This window comes from Piliocolobus tephrosceles, chromosome 1 (genome assembly GCF_002776525.5).
Source record: "Piliocolobus tephrosceles isolate RC106 chromosome 1, ASM277652v3, whole genome shotgun sequence".
In the NCBI taxonomy this organism is placed as follows: Eukaryota; Metazoa; Chordata; class Mammalia; order Primates; family Cercopithecidae; genus Piliocolobus; species Piliocolobus tephrosceles.
Genome location: NC_045434.1, coordinates 7,771,894 through 7,792,945, shown reverse-complemented (window position 1 = coordinate 7,792,945; position 21,052 = coordinate 7,771,894). Strand labels below are relative to the sequence as shown.

Genomic DNA, 21,052 nt, shown 5'->3' with positions numbered 1-21,052 from the left:
GGGGGGGGGGGGGGGGGGGGGGGATTGCATTGGGGAGTTATACCTGATATAAATGATGAATTGGTGGGTGCTGACGAGTTGATGGGTGCAGCACACCAACATGGCACATGTATACATATGTAACCTGCACGTTATGCACATGTACCCTAGAACTTAAAGTATAATAAAAAAAAAAAAAAAGTAAGAATTAGCTGGGCGTGGTGGCGAACACCTGTAATCCCAGCTCTCCTTTAGGCTGAGGACAAGAATCGCTTGAAAACAGGAGGAAGAGATTGCAGTGAGGTGATGCCACTGCCCTCCAGCCTGGGAGACAGGAGACTCTGTTTCAAAAAAAAGTTTTATTTTCCATTTCTATATTTATATTCTATGTTCTATAATTATAGAGTTAATGAAAATTTAAGATGTGCTTTTTTCTAGTTAAACATAAAGCTGTTCTGTACCTCAATCTTCCTCACAAATATGACAAAATAGTTGAAATACTTTTTATTTTCACTCTCATCTTACCTTCTAACTTCCAAGTTTATTTCCCAGCTCATAACTAATGATACTCAATTTTGTAACAATTTTAAATAACAATACACATTAAGATTCACTAATATTTGTTTACAAATTTCTTTGCTTACCATTAATTCTTCACACACACACACTTTATTTATTTTGACATGGGATCTGACTCTGTTGCCCAGGCTGGAGTGCAGCGGCATGATCTCAGCTCACTGCAGCATTCACCTCCAGGTCTCCAGCGATTCTCCCACCTCAGCCATCCCAGTGGCTGAGACTACAGGTGCGCACCACAGTGCCTGGCTAATTTTTGTATTTTTGGTAGAGACGGGGTTTTGTCATGTTGGCCAGGCTGGTCTCAAACTCTGAGCTCCAAGAGATCTGCCTGCCTCTGCCTCCCAAAGTGCTGCAATTACAGGTGTGAGCCACCATGCCTGGCTACCACATATTAATTCATTCTTTAGACCTCTTTTTTTTTCTCTTGATAGAATCCATTCTAAGTTGTTCTGTCAATGCAACTCTGTTTAAAACATGGCCTGTATGAAGTTGTCAGGAATCTGCCCCAACACTTGGATGATTCTTCAGCTGGATATAAAATTCTAAAATCAGAGTAACCATATACTGACTTCCAACAGTCCACATCTCCAAAGGTACGTGTAATCTCAATCAGATTTATGTTTTTTCTTGTGTGTTCTGTAATAACTTTTGGGATCTTTCCTCTATTCTGTACCATTAATTTCAGAAGTTTCACTCTGTGTAGGTGTGAACCTAAAATATTTTTCCTGCTTCTTCTTGTTTTAATTTCCATTCTTTATCACTTGAAGAATTTTAAAGATACTTATTCTGGGATACTTTTCAGGTAGACTTTGTCTATTTCCTTTGGTGTAAACTCTTCCATTTTTGTTATTCATAATGTTTATCTTCTTAAATATTTTTAGGATTCTTGTTTTGTGAGCTCACATTCTGTACATTTCTCCTGTGGTTCTCTTTCATGGAAAGTCGCAGCCTGTTTCCCACATCCACGCCAGGATGCATTTGGACTGTTACGCTCTGAAAATGCTCCTGCATAGTGATATATTTCCTCCCCTGTGTCTGCTAATGGCACGACCTCACTCACCTTCATGTACAGGGGATGATACCAGAAACCATGGCCACTGCAAACCATGGCCACCGTAGTTCCTTAGTGGCCTTGGGAGGCTGTCCAGTTAGTCTCTGTTTACAGGAGTACTGTGTTTCCCACCCTGAGCTCCAGGAAGATAGTGTTTATTGGGACTGCATTCAAAGAGATCTAAGAGATCCTGGCTCCGGGTCCTGAACTTTCTGCTTGGGATCCATGCCCTGTTCTCCCAGGCAAAGTGATTTTAGTCTTTGACAATTACCAAATACCCCTTTGGTTATGTTCTTGTTAGAAAATAGTCACTTTTCTTCTTTTCCTAAGGAACTGTGTGTTTGCTAGTCTTGACATTTTAGAAATCATTCCCATTTGGAGAGTGGAGGGTTTAGAATATGTTTCATCTGCCTTCATAATTATATATATTTTTATTTTATTATTATTATCATTTTATAGAGATGAGGTCTTACTATGTTGCCCAGGCTGGTCTCGAACTCCTGAGTTCAAGCGATCTTCCCACTTTGGCCTCCCTGAGTGTTAAGATTACAGGTGTGAGCCACCACACCTGGCCTGCCCTTATAAATACTATTATAGAGTCTTTAGCCTAGAAGAAGCTGAAATTCTTTCCAGTGAATCTTGTGCTGTGGCTATTGAGGTTTAGTGTGAAAAAAAAGCAGAAAGACTTGCTCCTGTGCCTGAATACTGAAGAGGATTGTAAAGGCCAAAGGCAGGAAGAAGTTCAGGGGATAGGATGGAGAATGCGCATAGCAGGTTGCTCCTGAACTTAGTCCTGTAATAAGTCCGCAGGGCAGAAGGTGCCAGGGCAGATAAACTAGGATAGGAACTGCTATCCTAGTTTATATGGAGTGGAGTGATTTAGTTTGTGTGGAGTGATATGGTAACTAGGTATATGAATACATTCCTCATAGCAACATCACTCCACACAGCCAATTCAAACCCTGTGGCCTGAAGGCAACAATTCTGAGTATATTCTCTATTCCCTGAATTCAGTCTCCCTCAGTCTGTGAATTGCAACCTCACCTGCCAAATGTCTGCTAGCACTTGAGTGGGACCATCACCAGCCTGGGTTTGAGAGCTCACCTGGCAATTTCTCCAGCCATTTTATCATGGAATCAATAGGTTACAGGGTCTCCAAGACCTCCCATGCCAAAGACTGAATGCAGTCTTTCTATGGCATTATGAGTACCCCTTCTCTGTGTAGTCTAGGAGACTGCTGGAAACTTGGTGTGTGCATGGCTGCAGAGGGTGGGGAGAGAAATTCCTATACTTGTAGGACAAAAATACTTTTGGAGCCAGAGAAACATACCTTTGGACACCCTGGACTGGGAAAGATGGGATGATTTCATCCCTGCTACATTATCACTCTCTGTCATCTACTATCTTCTTCACCTCCAGCTCATAATGGCTGGGTTCCCATAGGATTTTCCATTGTACACACACCTTAGTCTGTTTTGTGTTGCTATAACTGAATGCACGAGACTGGGTTATTTACAAAGAAAAGACACTTACTTCTTACAGTTTTGTATGTTAGGAAGTCCAAGATTGAGGGGCTGCATCTGATGGGGGCCTTCTTGCTGGTGGGGACTCTGTCCTAAGGCAGCTCAGGGTGTCAGATGGCAAGAGGACAAGAAAATGCCAAACTGGCTTTTATAGCAGATCACTCCTGTGATAACCCATTAGTCTACTAATCCACGAATAGGTTATACCATTCATGACAGAAGAGCAAATGTAACCCAATCACCTCTTAAATACCGCATCTTCAACATGACTCTTGGAGGAGGCAGACATTCACACCATAGCATGAGGCTGTAGATTTCTTCAAAACAACCTCTGCCTTTGTTTTCTAGAAGTGGAGTTTCCAGAATCCACTTGTTCAAGGATGCTGTCTCCTTAACTTAGCCCAGTATCACCTTTTGGTCACCTTTTTCATCCTGGTGCTTTATGGACTCGATCTGATTGGTTTCCAACCCACTACCATATCTGACTCTGCTCTAGGTGTTTCCTGTGATCTCTGGGATCCTGATCCACACCACTCAGTTCTGGCCTCCTAAACTTCATCCCTGACATCCAGCTAGGAGGGATGTGTGGATATTTCTTTTATCTTTCTGCAATGATGACCTTTTGGAGAAAAAGGAAGCAGGTAAGACAAACATTGCTTTATCCATTATGTATCCAGCACTGTGCTTGATAATTTACATTATCTTTACCCTTTCAACCAATACTGGAGAAAGATGATATTAACCTTTAAAAGATATCAAACATGCTCGGCTTTATTTCCCAACAAGTGTGAAATGATTAAGGTCCTATAACCTGATTAAGATATCAAGATTTATTAATCAAATTTTTAAAACAAAATTTGCATTTTATTTAGATTGAAATGAATTATACAAAGTTTATTTTCTTCGCCAAAAATATCTGCAATATTTTCCATGTTTTTCTAGATAAGCCAAAACATATTTGTAGGTTTTCTGGGTTTTGCTTATAAATCAAGATGAGGCAGTAGGTAAGAGTCATGAAAAAAGACAAAAAAAAAAAAAAAAGATAAATGAGTTGTCAGTATCCATAGCCTCTGATTCTGTCTTAACCACGAAACAGAAGTGTTCAACGTGTATTTACGAAAAAGCTTAGGAAGATGTAGGCTCCACAAAGGAATATAAACAGTAGTAACTAGATGTGGAACAACAGCAGGCTCTTCCATTCAAACTTTAACTGTCATTTGTTCCTTTAAGTTCATTTGTGAAAGACAAAAATCCACCCTGGATTCCTTGCTTGGCAAGCTCACAAGCTTCTCTTTCTCTGGTAATTTATTGTAACTGTCCAGTATAGATTTTTAACATACTTAAAACTCCTATTAGTCAAAGGTCAATTGCGGGCTTCAACACTTTATAAAATGTATTTCTTCCTCTCACACTTCTTCAAAATATGTTTCTTCAAAGAACTGGTAACTCAACACCTGAGCAGAGATCCACAGTGATAATAAATGCTGTGTCTAAAATGACTTCACAATTGCAGAGTGCCACCTGCAGAGATCATGCGGAAGTGAAAGATGGCACTTTCAATGGACTCTTCTGGAAGAACAGACAGGTCTTCAGAGCATGAGGGTTCAAATGGGCCGTTTAAACAGGTAGATTATCAATGGCTAATGTATTCAATGGAGGCCTATAGGCAAAGATATTAAGTGATTAAGACCTACATACACCTTAAGGCTTTTCTTCCAAATATCAAATATAAGAAAGACTACTTTTGAAAGTCTCCTAGGTATTTTCCATGGTTTCTAAATTATCTGTGGGAAACTCTGACTTACTTTTATAGAGTTTAATATAGTGTCCACCCAGGAGAATGGCGTGAACCCGGGAGGCGGAGCTTGCAGTGAGCCGAGATCACGCCACTTCACTCCAGCCTGGGCGACAGAGCGAGACTCCATCAAAAACAAACAAACAAAAAAACAAAAACGTGTCCACCAATAAAAAAAACATGTCCACCAATAAATCCAGGTCATGTTTTCTATCAAAATTTATGTTAATCTAAGCCAAGTTACTTGACCTTTGGTCTGTCAAAGTATTCCTCAAGTATGCTTTAAGATGCTTTCGTCCATTTTCATACTGCTCATTCTCAACCTTCATCACAGGAGGAATACACGGGACCTTTGGCAATAGGTCATTTAGCATACACATTAGGAAAAAACTTGATGTCGGGCAGGTGGAAGGCTTCATAAATGGTGGACAGAGCTCTGTGTCTTTCCCCGTTTCTATTTGATTCTCCAACAATGAAGAATCAAAGACATGAGAGCATGTCGGGATTGGGTAGGTCATTTCTATATATGTCAGCCTGGTGTTTCTCCAACGTATTGAATTGGAGGTGTCCCATGACTGAGGGTTCCAGAGATAAGTATTTAAGAGCTTTGAGGTGCTGTTCTGAGATTACATCTTTAAGTTCCTGAATAATGTGCTCCACAGTTGGGACACAGGATTTCTTTTTTTTTTTTTTTTTGAGAGGGAGTCTGGCTCTGTGGCCCAGGCTGGAGTGCAGTGGCCGGATCTCAGCTCACTGCAAGCTCCTCCCGGGTTGACGCCATTCTCCTGCCTCAGCCTCCCGAGTAGCTGGGACTACAGGCGCCCACCACCACGCCTGGCTAGTTTTTTGTATTTTTTAGTAGAGACGGGGTTTCACCGTGTTAGCCAGGGTGGTCTTGATCTCCTGACCTCGTGATCCGCCCGTCTCGGCCTCCCAAAGTGCTGGGATTACAGGCTTGAGCCACCGCGCCCGGCCAGGATTTCTTTATAGTAACTCTCAGAGGTTAGCTGAGATTCCAAGTTACCCTGGTAAGCTCTGCAAAATTTCCCAGGCAGTTTCATTTGAATATCAAGTTTGGTTGCCAAATTTGTGACTTCCTCAAACCAAAATTCCTGATAAACTTCAATATTCTCCATCACTTCACTGAGTGAATGCAGTACTGCAGTCAAGCTACCGGCTGCAAAGAAGACATCAAAGGTTTGCCCCTGGAGATTTTTCCCAAAGGCTCTTGTAAAAGATAGGGCATTTTTAAGAACAGCAATAGTAACAATGAAATCAAAATCTGTTACTGCACTGTAGAGTAAAAATGCTCGGCCAGCTACACAGTTATTCCGTCTAATATTTGTGTCACTAGTTATACCATCTAAACATAAAACAAATGCTTGCAGAAGTTCCACTAAAATTTCAAAAACATCATGCCTGCCTGTCCACTGAGAATGGCAGAGTTCCTTCAGTTCTTTATCCCTTTCTTTACTGTTCTGAAAAAAGAACAGAAATTACATTGTCAAATTCTAAAAGCAGTTGTGGTGATTGATGGAAAAAAAGAACAAACTCCCTCAATTGTTCCTAACACAACAGATACTCCCATAACAGGTACTGATTTTACCAATCACATATTTAAGACACAGGAAGAGCAGAGTGGGTAGATAGCTTGGGGATATTTCTCTAAAAGTCTAGAAGGAACAACTTCCATTTTGGAAGAAAATTCAGTAGACACAACGTAAGCTTGGCCATAACAATACTCCATATTTAATCCCCATTTCTCAGCTATCGTAGTGTGAAATTTCACAGCCAAAATTTCTGCATCAGCTTCATAAGGCAGGAAGCCTGCAAATTACCCTCTTATTTAATGAGACTCATCAACAAACCTCAACGAGACTCATCAACAAACCTCACCGACACAGGTAGATGCCCTTCCCCTATCATGTCCATTACATCGTCAGTGACAATGGAAAAGAAATGTGAGTCTCTCACTTCCCTTAGAGTTTATTCCCGAATACAGCTCTCACAGATCTCTAGCATCTGCCTCTGCTGTGTGTGTTTTTTTTTTTTTTTTTTAACAAAACAACGTGTTAACTGCTCTTGTCTCAAAGCGCTTTCTCAGGACCCCCTGACCACAATTTATCCAGCACCCCAGCACTGCGTGAACGTTATCTGGAGTAAAGAGACCTTCTGGGATTTCATCGGCCTCATGTCCATCCAGAGGTATGTTTTGCTTTCCCATCAGAATCAAGATTTCAAACAGAGATTTTAAGTATCCTTTGTTTTCCTTCTCTTCAAGGGTTACAGGTAAAATGTCCTCATCTGGACCTTCACCCCCTTCTTTACTGGGGTTCTGAGCATTGCTGTTGTTGGTTTCTTTATGTTTTTGTTCCTGTTCAGAAGGTTCATCAACAATTCTTTTATTCACTTTCTAGGTGGGTTGTTCAAATGACTGGTAAGAGCAAATATTGTTGGTATTGCATTATCGCATAGAACTGTCCTATAAGGACTAGTTCTACAGACCCAAGACGTCTCAAAATGTTGGACACCTCACCGGTCATATTTATTTAGCTGATCAGGTGTTTTATCTTCTAAGTCTGCTCTCCTACAATTCACCCACTTCCGGCATCTGGTCGGGTCTCTCGGCAATCTGAAGAAGGCCAGGTCTGACTGCGTGCTCTTCCGCGTGCAGTTCGGCGGAGCGCAGAAGTTCTGCATCGTCGCCAGCCCGCCCGCCGCCAGCCTGCCGGCCCAGCCCTCCCCTCCGTCGGGACCGAGGAGAGCAGGCAGGCCGGCCATCGGGGCCGGGGAGAGCAGGCAGGCCGGCCATCGGGCTGGGGAGGGCAGCCAGGACGGCCATCGGGCTGGGGAGAGCAGGTAGGCCGGCCGGCGCACTGGTGAGGGGCGGGCGGATGAGAAGCCTCGAGGAGGGGCGCCGCGGTCAGAGGCCGGGCTGGGACGCTGCTCCACAGCGCTCTGAGCGGCCAGGAGGGCTTACTGCTGCCACCGCCGTCTCCGGTGCCTCATCCTACCCGCCCGGGACGCTGCCGCCTCCTTCCCACGATGCCTGTTAATCAATTTTTAAATCAAGAAGTATTCATGTCTACCCAGCCTCTAATGACCTTTTTGAAAATGAAGTGGTAAACACATTACACATTTCAGCTCCAAAAACTCCTCAAAATATCTAAGGGCATCTGCAAGTTTTTCTTCTAATCTGATTTTTAAATGGAAGCATCTTATGTTTGATACATCACTTGATGTCTTTTAAAAAATGAGTTCTAGAGCACAACATTTTCAATAAAAAGTACAAATGTATGGTTGTACAATAAAATGTATAAGATACCTATTTGTGTATGTGTGTGAAATCCATGAATATAGTTCCTCTCTTCTTTATGTTCTTTAAATTCTTCATTATTATGCACTATTTCTTAAAATGGCTTAGGGGATGGATTGGTAGCTTTGGCTGTTTCCTGCTGACGTTTTAGAGGGTTACTAAAATGTGCAAAGAGGTAGTCACAGACCACAGTAAAACAACTAAATATTCAATGTGCTCTTTCAAATGTGTATTTAAGGACACAGAATCTTCTGTGTGGAGACAATCCGTGCATGCAACTAGACTAAATTCGTGCTAGCAGCCAAGACTTGCCTCTCTCAGTAGACCAGAATTATTCATAAACCATCATGTAAAGAGAAGTGAGCAGCCAACCAGGAGAACTAAGGGCACAGCTGTGAGTCCTGAGTAGCAAGATCAAGTCTCACACTGCTCATTACGAAGAGGGAGGGTTTCTGCCTTCGTTTATTTTCGGACACAGCTTAGATAAGGTTGCTGGCCATATTTCTGTTATTTTGATTCAAGCAGAAAATCCTGTGCAGATCCACGGAACACATTATTGTAACATCGCTCAGAGGAGAATTGGGTCAATGCAATTTAGAGGATGAAAATAGCTCTGCAGTGTGAGTGTAGAAACTCTGGTTTATTGGAGGATAACTTTTTTGATGATCTCAAAGTTAAAAAAAAAACTTAAAAACAATTTTATTAAATAGAAACTTGAAGGATTTTTATTCTATGCCTTATAGATCAAATGGTTTTAGCACGGGGTGGGAGGCAGATGCCAAGAGCTTACTGGAGTGAACTGCAAGGAACTCCAACACTTTTCTGTGCTTCTCCTGAAAGACTCTTGCTTTGTATCTGAGTCTTGTCTAGGCCACATTAAATGGAGTCATTAGGCTTGAGTAACTTGAGTAACTTTTTAAATTAGGGATTCTTGACTTGGGGATACTTGCCTGAGGGTTTCTCTTTTCTGCTGTTTTTTTTTTTTTTTTTTTTCTATGATTAAAAATGCCAAGAAAGGCAAATTTTTCCATGATTTGGAATTACCAGGAAGGACGGACTTCTAAGGACTGATGGCTTGTGAAAGATAACCATTGAAACAACCAATTGTATTTGTGCAAGGCTTATTGTTTAAACACCATACTCTTCTTATAGGATTATTGTTTCCCTTAAAAGAATGTTTCTACTAACTAGAGTTTTAATCTAACTTCAGTGCTGTCTGTCCAAGACTGTCCTGAATTAAGTGATTTTAAGGGATACAGTCTATCAATTTAATTTACTTGCATTTTATGGATTCTTCTTCTTCTTCTTTTTAAAAATGAGCATATAATTAAATATCTTCTATACTGTTTACAGTGTTTAGATTATAGCTTATATATAAATTTCTCCTATCAAGTCTCTTCCATTATGTGACAGTTTTATTAAATAACCAACAGACTCCACTGCTGATTTATCACAAATGATAGTAAATTTTTTCAGTATTTAAATTTATCTACAATAAGTAACAGGCATTAATAACTTGGTTTCTTTTTTAAATAACCAGAGTCTGCAATGCCTTGGTTTATGCAAAAGCAGACAAGTCAGGCCCATCTCCTGGCTGGGTAACCTTTTTTTGCCACTGATCCAGCCCTTAAAGTGAGTCACGTTGTTTACTTGGGGTCCATGGATGAGCTACAGAGATTAGTCTGTGAATGTCCTAAATACAGTACAACTGTGAGTTTCTGTGGACTTTCACATAATTTTTATCAAAAGAAATTTGTGGTATAATGGATAGGTGGGCAGTATAGTGTGCCCTGCAGTCAGACTGCCTGAATTTATATGATGATGGGGTTTGTGAGTTCTATTCCAAAATATTGAATTTTTTTTCTTTTCTTTTTTTTAAAATTTTTATTTATTTATTTTTTTATTATTATTCTTTAAATTCTAGGGTACATGTGCCTAACGTGCAGGTTTGTTACATATGTATACTTGTGCCATGTTGGTGTGCTGCACCCATCAACTCATCAGCACCCATCAATTCGTCATTTATATCAGGTATAACTCCCAATGCAATCCCTCTCCCCTCCCCCCTCCCCATGATAGGCCCCGGTGTGTGATGTTCCCCTTTCCGAGTCCAAGTGATCTCATTGTTCAGTTCCCACCTATGAGTGAGAACACGCGGTGTTTGGTTTTCTGTTCTTGTGATAGTTTGCTAAGAATGATGGTTTCCAGCTGCATCCATGTCCCTACAAAGGACGCAAACTCATCCTTTTTTATGGCTGCGGTGTATATGTGCCACATTTTCTTAATCCAGTCTGTCACAGATGGACATTTTGGTTGATTCCAAGTCTTTGCTATTGTGAATAGTGCCGCAATAAACATACGTGTGCATGTGTCTTTATAGCAGCATGATTTATAATCCTTTGGGTATATACCCAGTAGTGGGATGGCTGGGTCATATGGTACATCTAGTTCTAGATCCTTGAGGAATTGCCATACTGTTTTCCATAATGGTTGAACTAGTTTACAATCCCACCAACAGTGTAAAAGTGTTCCTATTTCTCCACATCCTCTCCAGCAGCTGTTGTTTCCTGACTTTTGAATGATTGCCATTCTAACTGGTGTGAGATGGTATCTCATTGTGGTTTTGATTTGCATTTCTCTGATAGCGAGTGATGATGAGCATTTTTTCATGTGTCTGTTGGCTGTATGAATGTCTTCTTTTGAGAAATGTCTGTTCATATCCTTTGCCCACTTTCTGATGGGGTTGTTTGTTTTTTTCTTGTAAATTTGTTTGAGTTCTTTGTAGATTCTGGATATTAGCCCTTTGTCAGATGAGTAGATTGCAAAAATTTTCTCCCATTCTGTAGGTTGCCTGTTCACTCTGATGGTAGTTTCTTTTGCTGTGCAGAAGCTCTTTAGTTTAATTAGATCCCATTTGTCAAATATTGAATATTTTAAGCTGAAGAAATTTGAGAAATGGCAGGTTCAGGAGGGACTCTCTGACCTTCCTTTGAAGCAGGTCATAAAACCCTCCTGTGAGAGATGCTCTCCTTATATCCAGAGAAATGGAGCATTCTTCTCCCTGAAGATGGAGGGGTGCTGAAGAGAATCTGAATGAACAGGACTTGCTCAGTTTCTCCTGGTTTACTGCCCTTAGGGCCTATCTCTCTGCCCTATCACATTTTCCCACGACTCTTCATCAAACCTAGTATAAAGAAACACTCAGGTTTAATCGTTTTTTAAGGTATTCATTTCTTAATGAAGGCTCCCATGTCACATAATACTTTTTTTTTTTTTTCTTTTTGTGACTGAGTTTCACTCTTGTAGTGCAGGCTGGAATGCAATGGCATAATCTCAGCTCACTGTAATCTCCACCTCCTGGGTTCAAGTGATTCTCATGCCTCCACCTCCGAAGTAGCTGGGATTACAGGTGCCCGCAATCATGCCCAGCTAATCTTTGCATTTTTAGTAGAGACGGGGTTTCACCATGTTGGCCAGGCTGGCCTTGAACTCCTGACCTCAGATGATCCACCTGCCTCGGCCTCCCAAAGTGCTGGGATTACAGGCGTGACCCACCGCACCTGGCACGTAATACTTCTATTATGTAAATTTGTATGCTTTTCTGTTGTTAATCTGTCTTTTGTTACAGAGCCACAGCTAAGATCCTGGAAGGGTAGAAGCAAAGATTTTTTTCCTTCCGTATGATCCCAATCCACTACTTAGCTAGGTGACTTCAAACAAGTTACTTAACCTCTCTCTGCTTCAGTGTTCTCAAAATTGCAGAAATGATTTTACAGGACTGCTGCGATGATTCAATGTGAGAATTTTGATGGCATGGAAAACTCTTAATGAAGTGGCAGGCACTTAGTAAGCATCACTAAATTTTACTAATTACATCACACAGTCAGCCTTCCACATCCACAGGTTCCATAGCTTTAGATTCAAGCAACCGTGGATGGAAAAGATTTGAAAAAAGTCAAAAATAAAAATAATAATTCAACAATTAAAGTTCTATTAATTAAAAATACAGTATAACAACTATACAGCATTACATTGTGTTAGGTATTGTAATAATCTAGAGATGATTTAGTATGTGGGAGGATTTCCATAGGTTATATGCAAACACCACACCATTGTATATTAGTGACTTGAGCATCTGTGGATTTTGGTGTCTGAAGAGGTCTAGGAACCAATTTCCCAGGGATGCCAAGAGGTGACTGTGCTCTCAAAATAATCTGTAACCTCCGAAAAGTTAAGAGGCACTGACCTATGATATTTTTAGAATTGTGTTTTGAAGAACAAATCAGTACCTGATTTAATAAGTCACACGTAATCCTAATTTGAACAGAAATATTAGTTTGCAGAATACACAGATACGTATTCATCATGAGGCAGAAGCCCTTTTAAATAGCTTTGAAAATGTGGAAGATCAATTTGTGGTGTTCTTCCATGGGAGAAAAAGAATCTACCAAGTCTCAGGTGAGCCTCCAAAAAAACTTCCATCTGCCCCTGGCTTCTGTACTATCCAAGCGTGTCTTGAAACCCTGAAAAAAATTTCAAGGTGACAACCTAAATTTAACTCTGCGGTTGTGGTTTTGTGGATTTCTCAGCGTTTTCTTTTTTAGTTAGCATAGAAGTCGAAAGTTACAAAAGCAATGAGATTCTGCATCTTTTAATGAAAGATAAAACAACAATATAAACATACACAAATTTACAGAGAAGGGAACAACTTTAATACATTTGGAGTAAAAGGTGTTTCTTCTTTAAATATGGTATAAAAATAAATGCAAGAAACATTAACGGAGAATGTACAGACAACAGACAAAGACATGAGTTTGTTTCCGACTGTGGATACACTGGTGAAATGAAACTTTCTGTGCGAATTTACTGTTTAATAAATGTGAAGCCGTATGTATACTTATTGATATATACTTTTTTCTTCCAGTTTTTGACTGACTGAATTTTCAGTGAACTGTGTGTCTAGCTGAAGCTTTGAGAGAGAGAGAGAGAGAAGGAAAAAAAGAAAAGGTTTTACTTCACTTGAACTTGTTAAAAAGGAAAAGACACAGATCCAGCGTAAGTAGAGGGAGAAAGAAAGCAGACAACAGTCTGGAATGGAGGCATTGAGATGGAAGAGTCCATTGGAGATGGAATGTACACACACAAATAACAATTTAGGTCCTTTGCTCATGCAACATCTTGTTCTAATGTCCTCTGCTCCAGATCACAACAGCGAGCTACAAAGTATGTGCAGTGACTCCAGTCTGCATTCATGCTACAAGATGATCCATTTAGTAAGACTGAACAAGGCTTGTTAACCTCTTGGACGTGAGAGATTTCCCCTGAGAAAATATATAAAACAAGAAAAAAGAAAGAAAATCAAGTATGATCACTGAAAACCTGCTTAGTAGTAGCAACTATTTACTGTAGCTGATTTGTGTGCAAGGGTCAAAACTGAACCCTTTAAGTCCATCTTAGTTCAAACTTCATGACCAACCTGCCTTCCCCGCTCCCTCCCTCCAATGACACATCAAACAAAACTATCCTCCCTCCCTCCACCCTCCTACCCCTCCCAAATCCTTCCTCCCCACTGCAAACAGACTGATGGTTTCACAGCACAGAATAGCAAATCATAAAACATATCCATATATGTTCCATCAAGGCTTAGCAATGAAGCAACATCTAGGTTCCCAACTGATTATAAACATGTTACAACAAATCTTAGTAAGCTGCTCTGAAAGATAATAATGTGAGTGCATTCTTGTTCAATGGTTGAAATTAATGTCACATTTTTAAATATCTAGAAATGTAGAGGATATGATTTAATCAAACAAAATGCAGTTTTTGAGGGTGTGATTCATGAAACTCAAGATTGTGTCCCCTACCTTACATAATAATGGAGAAAAAGGTGAAAATTATGCATCTGAAGATAAAAGTCTATTTGTTCCCTGTTTCCAGCTGTTGACATCTTCCTATCCTTTCCTGACTTCTTCCAACCCTAATCCAAGAAAAAATCTGATCTATTCTGATTCCACATATCATACGATTACATAAAGCACATACTTAGGTTTTAGAAATCTTGTAAGTCAACATTGTTGCTGTTAATTACAAGTACTCTAGAGAGAAAAGAAATCTGAGGCCGGGCACAGTGGTTCACGCCTGTAATCCCAGCACTTTGGGAGGCTGAGTTGGGCAGATCACCTGAGGTCAGGAGTTCGAGACCAGCCTGCCCAAAATGGCAAAACTCCCTCTCTACTAAAAGTACAAAAATAAGTTGGGTGTGGTGGCGGGCACCTGTAAACCCAGGTACTCAGGAGGCTGGAAGCAGGAGAATCACTTGAACCCAGGAGGTGGAGGTTGCAATGAGCCGAGATCACACCACTACACTCCAGCCTGGGTGACAAGAGCGAAACTCTGTCTCAAAAAAAAAAAAAAAAAAAAAAAAAAAAAAAAAAAAAAAAATTGAAGTATTTGATCAGAATACAAAACTGGTGGTTTTCATTTCATGTCTTATTTTATATGTTCTATAACAAAATTATGTGGGCCAGTTATTTAATGGATTTTTGTACATCTCAAGATAAAATAATAAGTAAAAATAAAAAATTGGAAACATATATTTTAGTAATAAATTACAGTCATAACAATAGTCTTGATTTGCTACCTAATGTGACTCCGTTTTAGAAAGGGGTCGGCAGTGATGGGAGACACATCATCACTCATGGTCATTGCCTTAGTCTGTTTGGGCTGCTATAACCATAGACTAAGTGGCTTATAAACAACAGAAATTTATTTCTTATAGGCCTGGGAAGTCCAAGATCTAGACACTTATAGATTCTTTGTCGAGTGAGGGCCTTCTCCTTGGTTCATCAATGGTGCATTCTCGTTGTGTCCTCAGATAATGGATGAAGGAAATAAGCTCCCTGGGCCTACCTGATAAGGCTCCTGCTCATAAGGGCTTCACCTTCATGATCTAATTACCTTCCAAAGGTCCTGTCTCCTAATACTGTCACCCTTGAGATTAGGATTTAACATGTGAACTTGAGTGGGGAGGGAACAGAAATATTCAGTTCATAGCAGCCACATTTTTGGAAAAAGACAGTATGTTTAAGAAAAGATTAATAATTCCATAATCAACGTTTCTTTACACACCACATAATTACTGATAAGGGCCCTTTTGCTGATATGAACAGCAGCAATGAAAATCATGCACCATTTTCTCTTAGTTTTTTCTTAATTGGGAAAAGGGTCCACAACTTAGCTTTCAGCAACTGAGAGTAGAAGATATTAAAGTGGTTTTTGTTTTGTTTTGTTTTTTTGAGATGGAGTCTCACTCCGTTGTCAGGCTGCAGTGCAGTGGCTAAATCTCGGCTCACTGCAACCTCCGCCTCCCGGATTCAAGCGATTCTCCTGCCTCAGCCTCCGGAGTAGCTGCGACTACAGGCACCCACCACCACGCCTGGCTAATTTTTTGTATTTTTAGTAGAGATGGGGTTTCACCATGTTGGCCAGGATGGTCTCAATCTCCTGACCTTGTGATCCGCCCGCCTCGGCCTCCCAAAGTGCTGGGATTAAAGGCGTGAGTCACCGTCCCTGGCTGATATCAAAGTTTAATGTTGGTATTTTCCACTAGGCTTATGTTTATTCACTTTATGGGAGAAACAATAATAAAAGAGAAAACAGTTTATTAACAAGAGACCCTGCTTTATAAATAAAATATGCATTCCTGCCTGCTCTGGTCTGAATGTCTGTCCCTCTCAAAGCTCAGGCGTTCAAAGCCTACTCTCCTATGTGATGCTATTAGGAGGTGGGGGCTTTGGGAAGTGACCAGGTACAAGGGTGAAGCTCTCATTAATGGGATCAGTGCTATTTATGTCTGCCTGTGTGTGTGTGTGTGACACAGTCTCACTCTATTGCCCAGGCTGGAGTGCAATGGTGCAATCTCGGGTCCCTGCAACCTCCGCCTCCAAAGGCCCCAGTCACTGGGTTCAAGCGATTCTCCTGCCTCAGCCTCCTGAGTAGCTGGGATTACAGGCATGAGCCACCACGCCTGGCTAATTTTGTATTTTTAGTAGAGCCGGATTTCGCCATTTTGGCCAGCCTGGTCCCAAACCCCTGACCTCAGGTGATCCACCCGCCTCGGCCTCCCAAAGTGCTGGGATTACAGGCGTGAGCCACCGCCCCTGGCCTAGTGCTCTTACAAAAGAGGCCCAAGGAAGCTTGTTTGCCCCTCCCACCAGGTGAGGACACAGTGGGAAGATGGCTGTCTATGAACCAGGAACGGGGCCCTCCTCGGACACTGAAGCTGCCAGCATCGCGATCTTGGACTTCTCAGCTTCTAGAACTGTGAGAGATACATTTATTTGGTTTATAAGCTACCCACCCAGTTTACGGCATTTTGTTATAGCTGGCTCTAATGGACTGAAACGCTGCCTCCACTTCCATACCTATTTCCTCATCTGTAAAATGAGGATAATAATAGTACTTATTTTCAAATCTTGTTCTGAAGATTGATACACGTAAATTGCTTAAAACTATTTATGGATCATTTTGTTCACTCAGTTTATGTTGGCTATTACCTTATTATACTATCATTATAATTATCAATACTATCATTATAGCTGTCTTCATTAAGATACCCAAACCTAGAGTCACTATTCTGACACTGAGGACAGAAAGTTGTAAATTAAAAGCTAAAATCATAAAATCATACTGCTTTTCCACCCCAATCCTGGGCAACAAGTTAATCAAATGATGTTGAAATAAAAAATTCAGTTCTTAAATACAATGCTATCTGTGCTATGAATAGAATTGTATACACATGTGCATATATACCTATTCTGAGACTGAAAAATTTATCTTTAAAAAGTGCTTACTTGGCTGGGCATGGTGGCTCATACCTGTAATCCCAGCACTTTGGGAGGTGGAGGTGGTTGGATCACTTGAGGCCAGGAGTTCAAGACCAGCCTGGCCAACATGGTGAAACCCCATCTCTACTAAAAATACAAAAATCAGCTGGGTGTGGTGGGGCACACCTGTAGTCCCAACTACTTGGGAGGCTGAGGTGGGAGAATCATTTGAACCTGGGAGTTGGAGGTTGCAGTGAGCCAAGATAGGCCACTGCATTCCAGCATGGGCTACAGAGTAAGACTCTGTCTCAAAAAAAAAAAAAAAAAAAAAAAGAAAGAAAGTGCTTACTCTTTGTGGGATAAAGGAAGGTACACATCAGTACTCATTGGTTGAGGCACAACAATTAATTCTTATATAGCAGAAGACTGGGGGAAAGATGCTAATATAAAACTGTTTCTTTTAAAACTACAGATTAATGTGATTTGGTTCAAAATTCTGGGAAGAGGAATGGGCCAGGTGTGGTGGCTGACGCCTGTAATCCCAGCACTTTGGGAAGCCAAGGCAGGTGGATCATGAGGTCAAGAGATCGAGAGCATCCTGGCCAACATGGTGAAACCCCGTATCTACTAAAAATACAAAAATTAGCTGGGCATGGTGGTACACGCCTGTAGTCCCAGCTACTAAGGAGGCTGAGGTAGAAGAATCGCTTGAATCTGGGAGGCGGAGGTTGCAGTGAGCCGAGATCGCACCACTGCACTCCAACCTGCGTGACAGAGTGAGACTGTCTCAAAAAAAAAAAAAAAAAAAAAAAAGAAGAGTGAAATAGTTACATTGAAATTGGAAGCCATTTGAAACTCAGATAGTCATTTTTTTTATTTGAACGATTAAATCTACTGTTGTCTTTATCAATTTATAAAAAAAAAAACCATGGTTCTCTTTCTACAGTTTTGTTTTTATTTTTTCAAATATCCTCAAATCCTCAAAGCTACTAGTACTTGGCCTGATACAGACTTCATTAAAAATTGGATATGATACAAGTTAAGCCTGACAAGCTCTTGTCAAACCAGGACATAATTAAAAAACACTTTTTCATAGAAGCCCATAGAGAAATATAGGCCCACAGTAAACCTGGGGCTTTGTGATATTAGCATAACAATGGGCAGAAATGAGAAAACATACAGGTGTATTTTAACAACAAAACTCTATGTGGACCAGGCGAGGTGGTTCAGGCCTGCAATCCCAACACTTTGGGAGGCCGAGGCCGGCGGGTCACCTGAGGTCAGGAGTTCGAGACCATTCTGGCCAACATGGTGAAACCCCATCTCTACTAAAATACAAAAATTAGCCAGGTGTGGTGACAGGCGCCTGCAATCTCAACTACTCAGAAGGCTGAGGCAGGGAGAATCGCTTGCACCCAGGAGGCAAAGGTTGCAGTGAGCTGAGATTGTACCACTGCACTCATCCTGGGTGACAGAGCGAGACTCCATCTCAACAAACAAACAAACAAACAAAACCTCTGTGTATGGTATAGATTTATCAAATGTTCAATAAGGATATTTGTTTTGTATTTCGAGACAACTAAAAGGCAAACTTGGGTACAACTAATAGTTAACAGATCTTGGGCTGGGCGTGGAGGCTCACGCCTGTAATCCCAGCACTTTGGGAGGCTGAGGCAGGTGGATCACCTGAGGTCAGAAGTTCAAGACCAGCCTGGTCAACATGGTGAAACCCCATCTCTACTAAATATACAAAAATTAGCCGGGCATGGTAGCGGTCGCCTGTAATCCCAGCTACTCGGGAGGCTGAGGCAGGAGAATCGCTTGAACCTGGGAGGTGGAGGTTGCAGTGAGCCGAGATCACACCATTGCACTCCAGCCTGGGCAACAGAGTGAGACTCCATCTCAAAAAAAAAGATCTTAAGTGCAGCACTGAGGTGAAAGCAGACAGCATGGATGCCCAATAAGCCATCTGGATTGGAAGATTTAGATCACTTGGATCTATTTGCAAACCATGTGCAAATCCTGCCTTATTCACATACTGGAAAGGAAAATACATAAGTCCTACTCTAGTGCACAAAGAAACTATTGTGTGTATACTTCTGGTTGCTCACTCTATTGCAATGTATTAAGTTAAAAAGAACACGGATCACTTCCAGGAAAGTATACATGGTATGATATTTGCATGTCAGCCATTTTGGAACAATCAATTTTAGTGTAGTTCCTTGGATGCTGTATGGAACCAGCCCCTGCCAATGATCTTTGCCCAATTTTTCCAAATCGAAGAACCTGAGAAATGGTTTTTTAAAATTATTTTTAAAATTTTCGAGACAGGGTCTTGCTCTATCACCGAAATCAGCGTGCAGTGGTGTGACCATGACTTACTGCAGCTTTGACCTCCCAGACTCAAGCGACCTCCTGCCTCAGCCTCCAAAGTAGCTGAGACCACAGGTGTGCACCACCACGGCTTGCTGATTTTTTATTTTTAGTAGAGATGAGGTCTCATTATGTCGTCCAGTCTGATCTCAAATTCCTGGTCTCAAGTGATCCTCCCAGCTCAGTCTCCCAAAGTGCTTGGATTACACGTATGAAACACTGTGCCTGACCAAATCTGAGAAATTTTTATAGCTAAGTTTTAAAGTCTTAATTCCATAAATTAAAAGGGCTAACAAACCCTATCAATAGCACTTTTAGAAAATCAAATTGCTTACAATAATTCAATAATTTTATATGAATAATACTTATTTTTAACCCCATGATTACATATGTGTTATGTGATTTAAACTCTTTCTGTCAGATTCTAAAGGAAACAGATTATAGTGGAAACAGAAATCTATACAGAAAGACAAATATACTTAGAACATAACAAAAACTCAAGATCTTATGACATTTTGTAACATCTAGTTAATGGCAATATGCTAGAAAAAGAAGCATATAATCAGTTTTGGGACAAAATAAACCTGGGACTTCAGCTGGCACGTAGGTGAATAGACAGCATCATCCTAGTCTATAATACGATAATTACATAAACAAAGAGAGTTCTCTAGTGTGTCACAATAAAACTTCCCCTCTACCAAACCAATTCCTTTCTGTCCTAAATGGCTTGTAGAGATTTTGTTATAATTAGGGACAACACCCTCAAAACAAAAATAACAACCTATGTATTTGTCCTTAACTTTTCTCAGTGAACTATCAAAGGTACAAATTTTAACTGACTTTAAAAACATCATTCTTGGCCTGGGCGCAGTGGCTTATGCTTGTAAACCTAGTACCTTGGGAGACTGAGGTGGGTGGATCACTTGCGGTCAGGAGTTTGAGACCAGCATGGCCAACATGGAAAAACCATGTATCTACTTAAAAAAAAAAAAAAAAAAAAGGTAAGCATGGTGGTGCATGCCTGTAATCCCAGCTAACCAGAAGGCTGAGACAGGAGAATTGCTTGAATCCAGGAGACAGAGGTTGCAGTGAGCTGAGATTGCACGCCACTGCACTCCAGTCTGGGTGACAGAGCGAGACTCTGTCTCAAAAAAAACATAAAAAATACATATATCATTATTCTTAGTCTTAAAGTAGTGACAGAAAGTTGATGATAAGGAGCCCTGAGTCAGTAGGAACTGATGAAGGCCAGGCTCTTAGCTACAGCCTGACAGCCGGGGGCATTAGGGAGATGGAAGCAACTTTCTACATTCCTCTCCTGCAATCCCTTCTTCACAAAGGAAGTAGAGAGAAGCTATGCTTGCTGCAGTTACTAAGCCCACTTATTTTATTGCTGTCATAAAAACACAAAGCATGGCCAGGCATGGTGGCTCATGCCTGTAATCTCAGCACTTTGGGAGGCTGAGGCGGCGATCATCTGAGGTCAGGAGTTCAAGACCAGCCTAGCCAACATGGTGAAACCCTGTTTCTACTAAAAATATATATATATCACAAAATTAGCCAAGCGTCCTGGCAGGTGCCTGTAATCCCAGCTACTCGGGAGGCTGAGGC

The 21,052-nt window shown here is 40.9% G+C and overlaps 1 protein-coding gene and 1 pseudogene across 18 annotated transcripts in view; both read right to left on the bottom strand.

The window, feature by feature from the left end:
- Window positions 1-4,887: 4,887 nt before the first annotated feature.
- On the bottom strand, window positions 4,888-7,627 carry LOC111545327 (annotated as a pseudogene).
- Window positions 7,628-12,086: 4,459 nt separating this feature from the next.
- RGS7 (regulator of G protein signaling 7) overlaps window positions 12,087-21,052 on the bottom strand; it is a 581,407-nt gene continuing 572,441 nt past the window's right edge. For 10 of the 18 annotated variants that reach the window (XM_031936579.1, XM_031936580.1, XM_031936564.1 and 7 more), the window contains one exon: window positions 12,087-13,564. Coding sequence is in view for 9 of the 18 variants with exons in the window: in XM_031936580.1 (XP_031792440.1) it covers window positions 13,514-13,564 (51 nt within the window). In the remaining 9 variants the exon portion in view is untranslated. The remainder of the gene's footprint in view (window positions 13,565-21,052) is intronic. The other 8 variants (XM_023216275.1, XM_023216276.1, XM_023216273.1 and 5 more) reach the window with 3 other exon arrangements.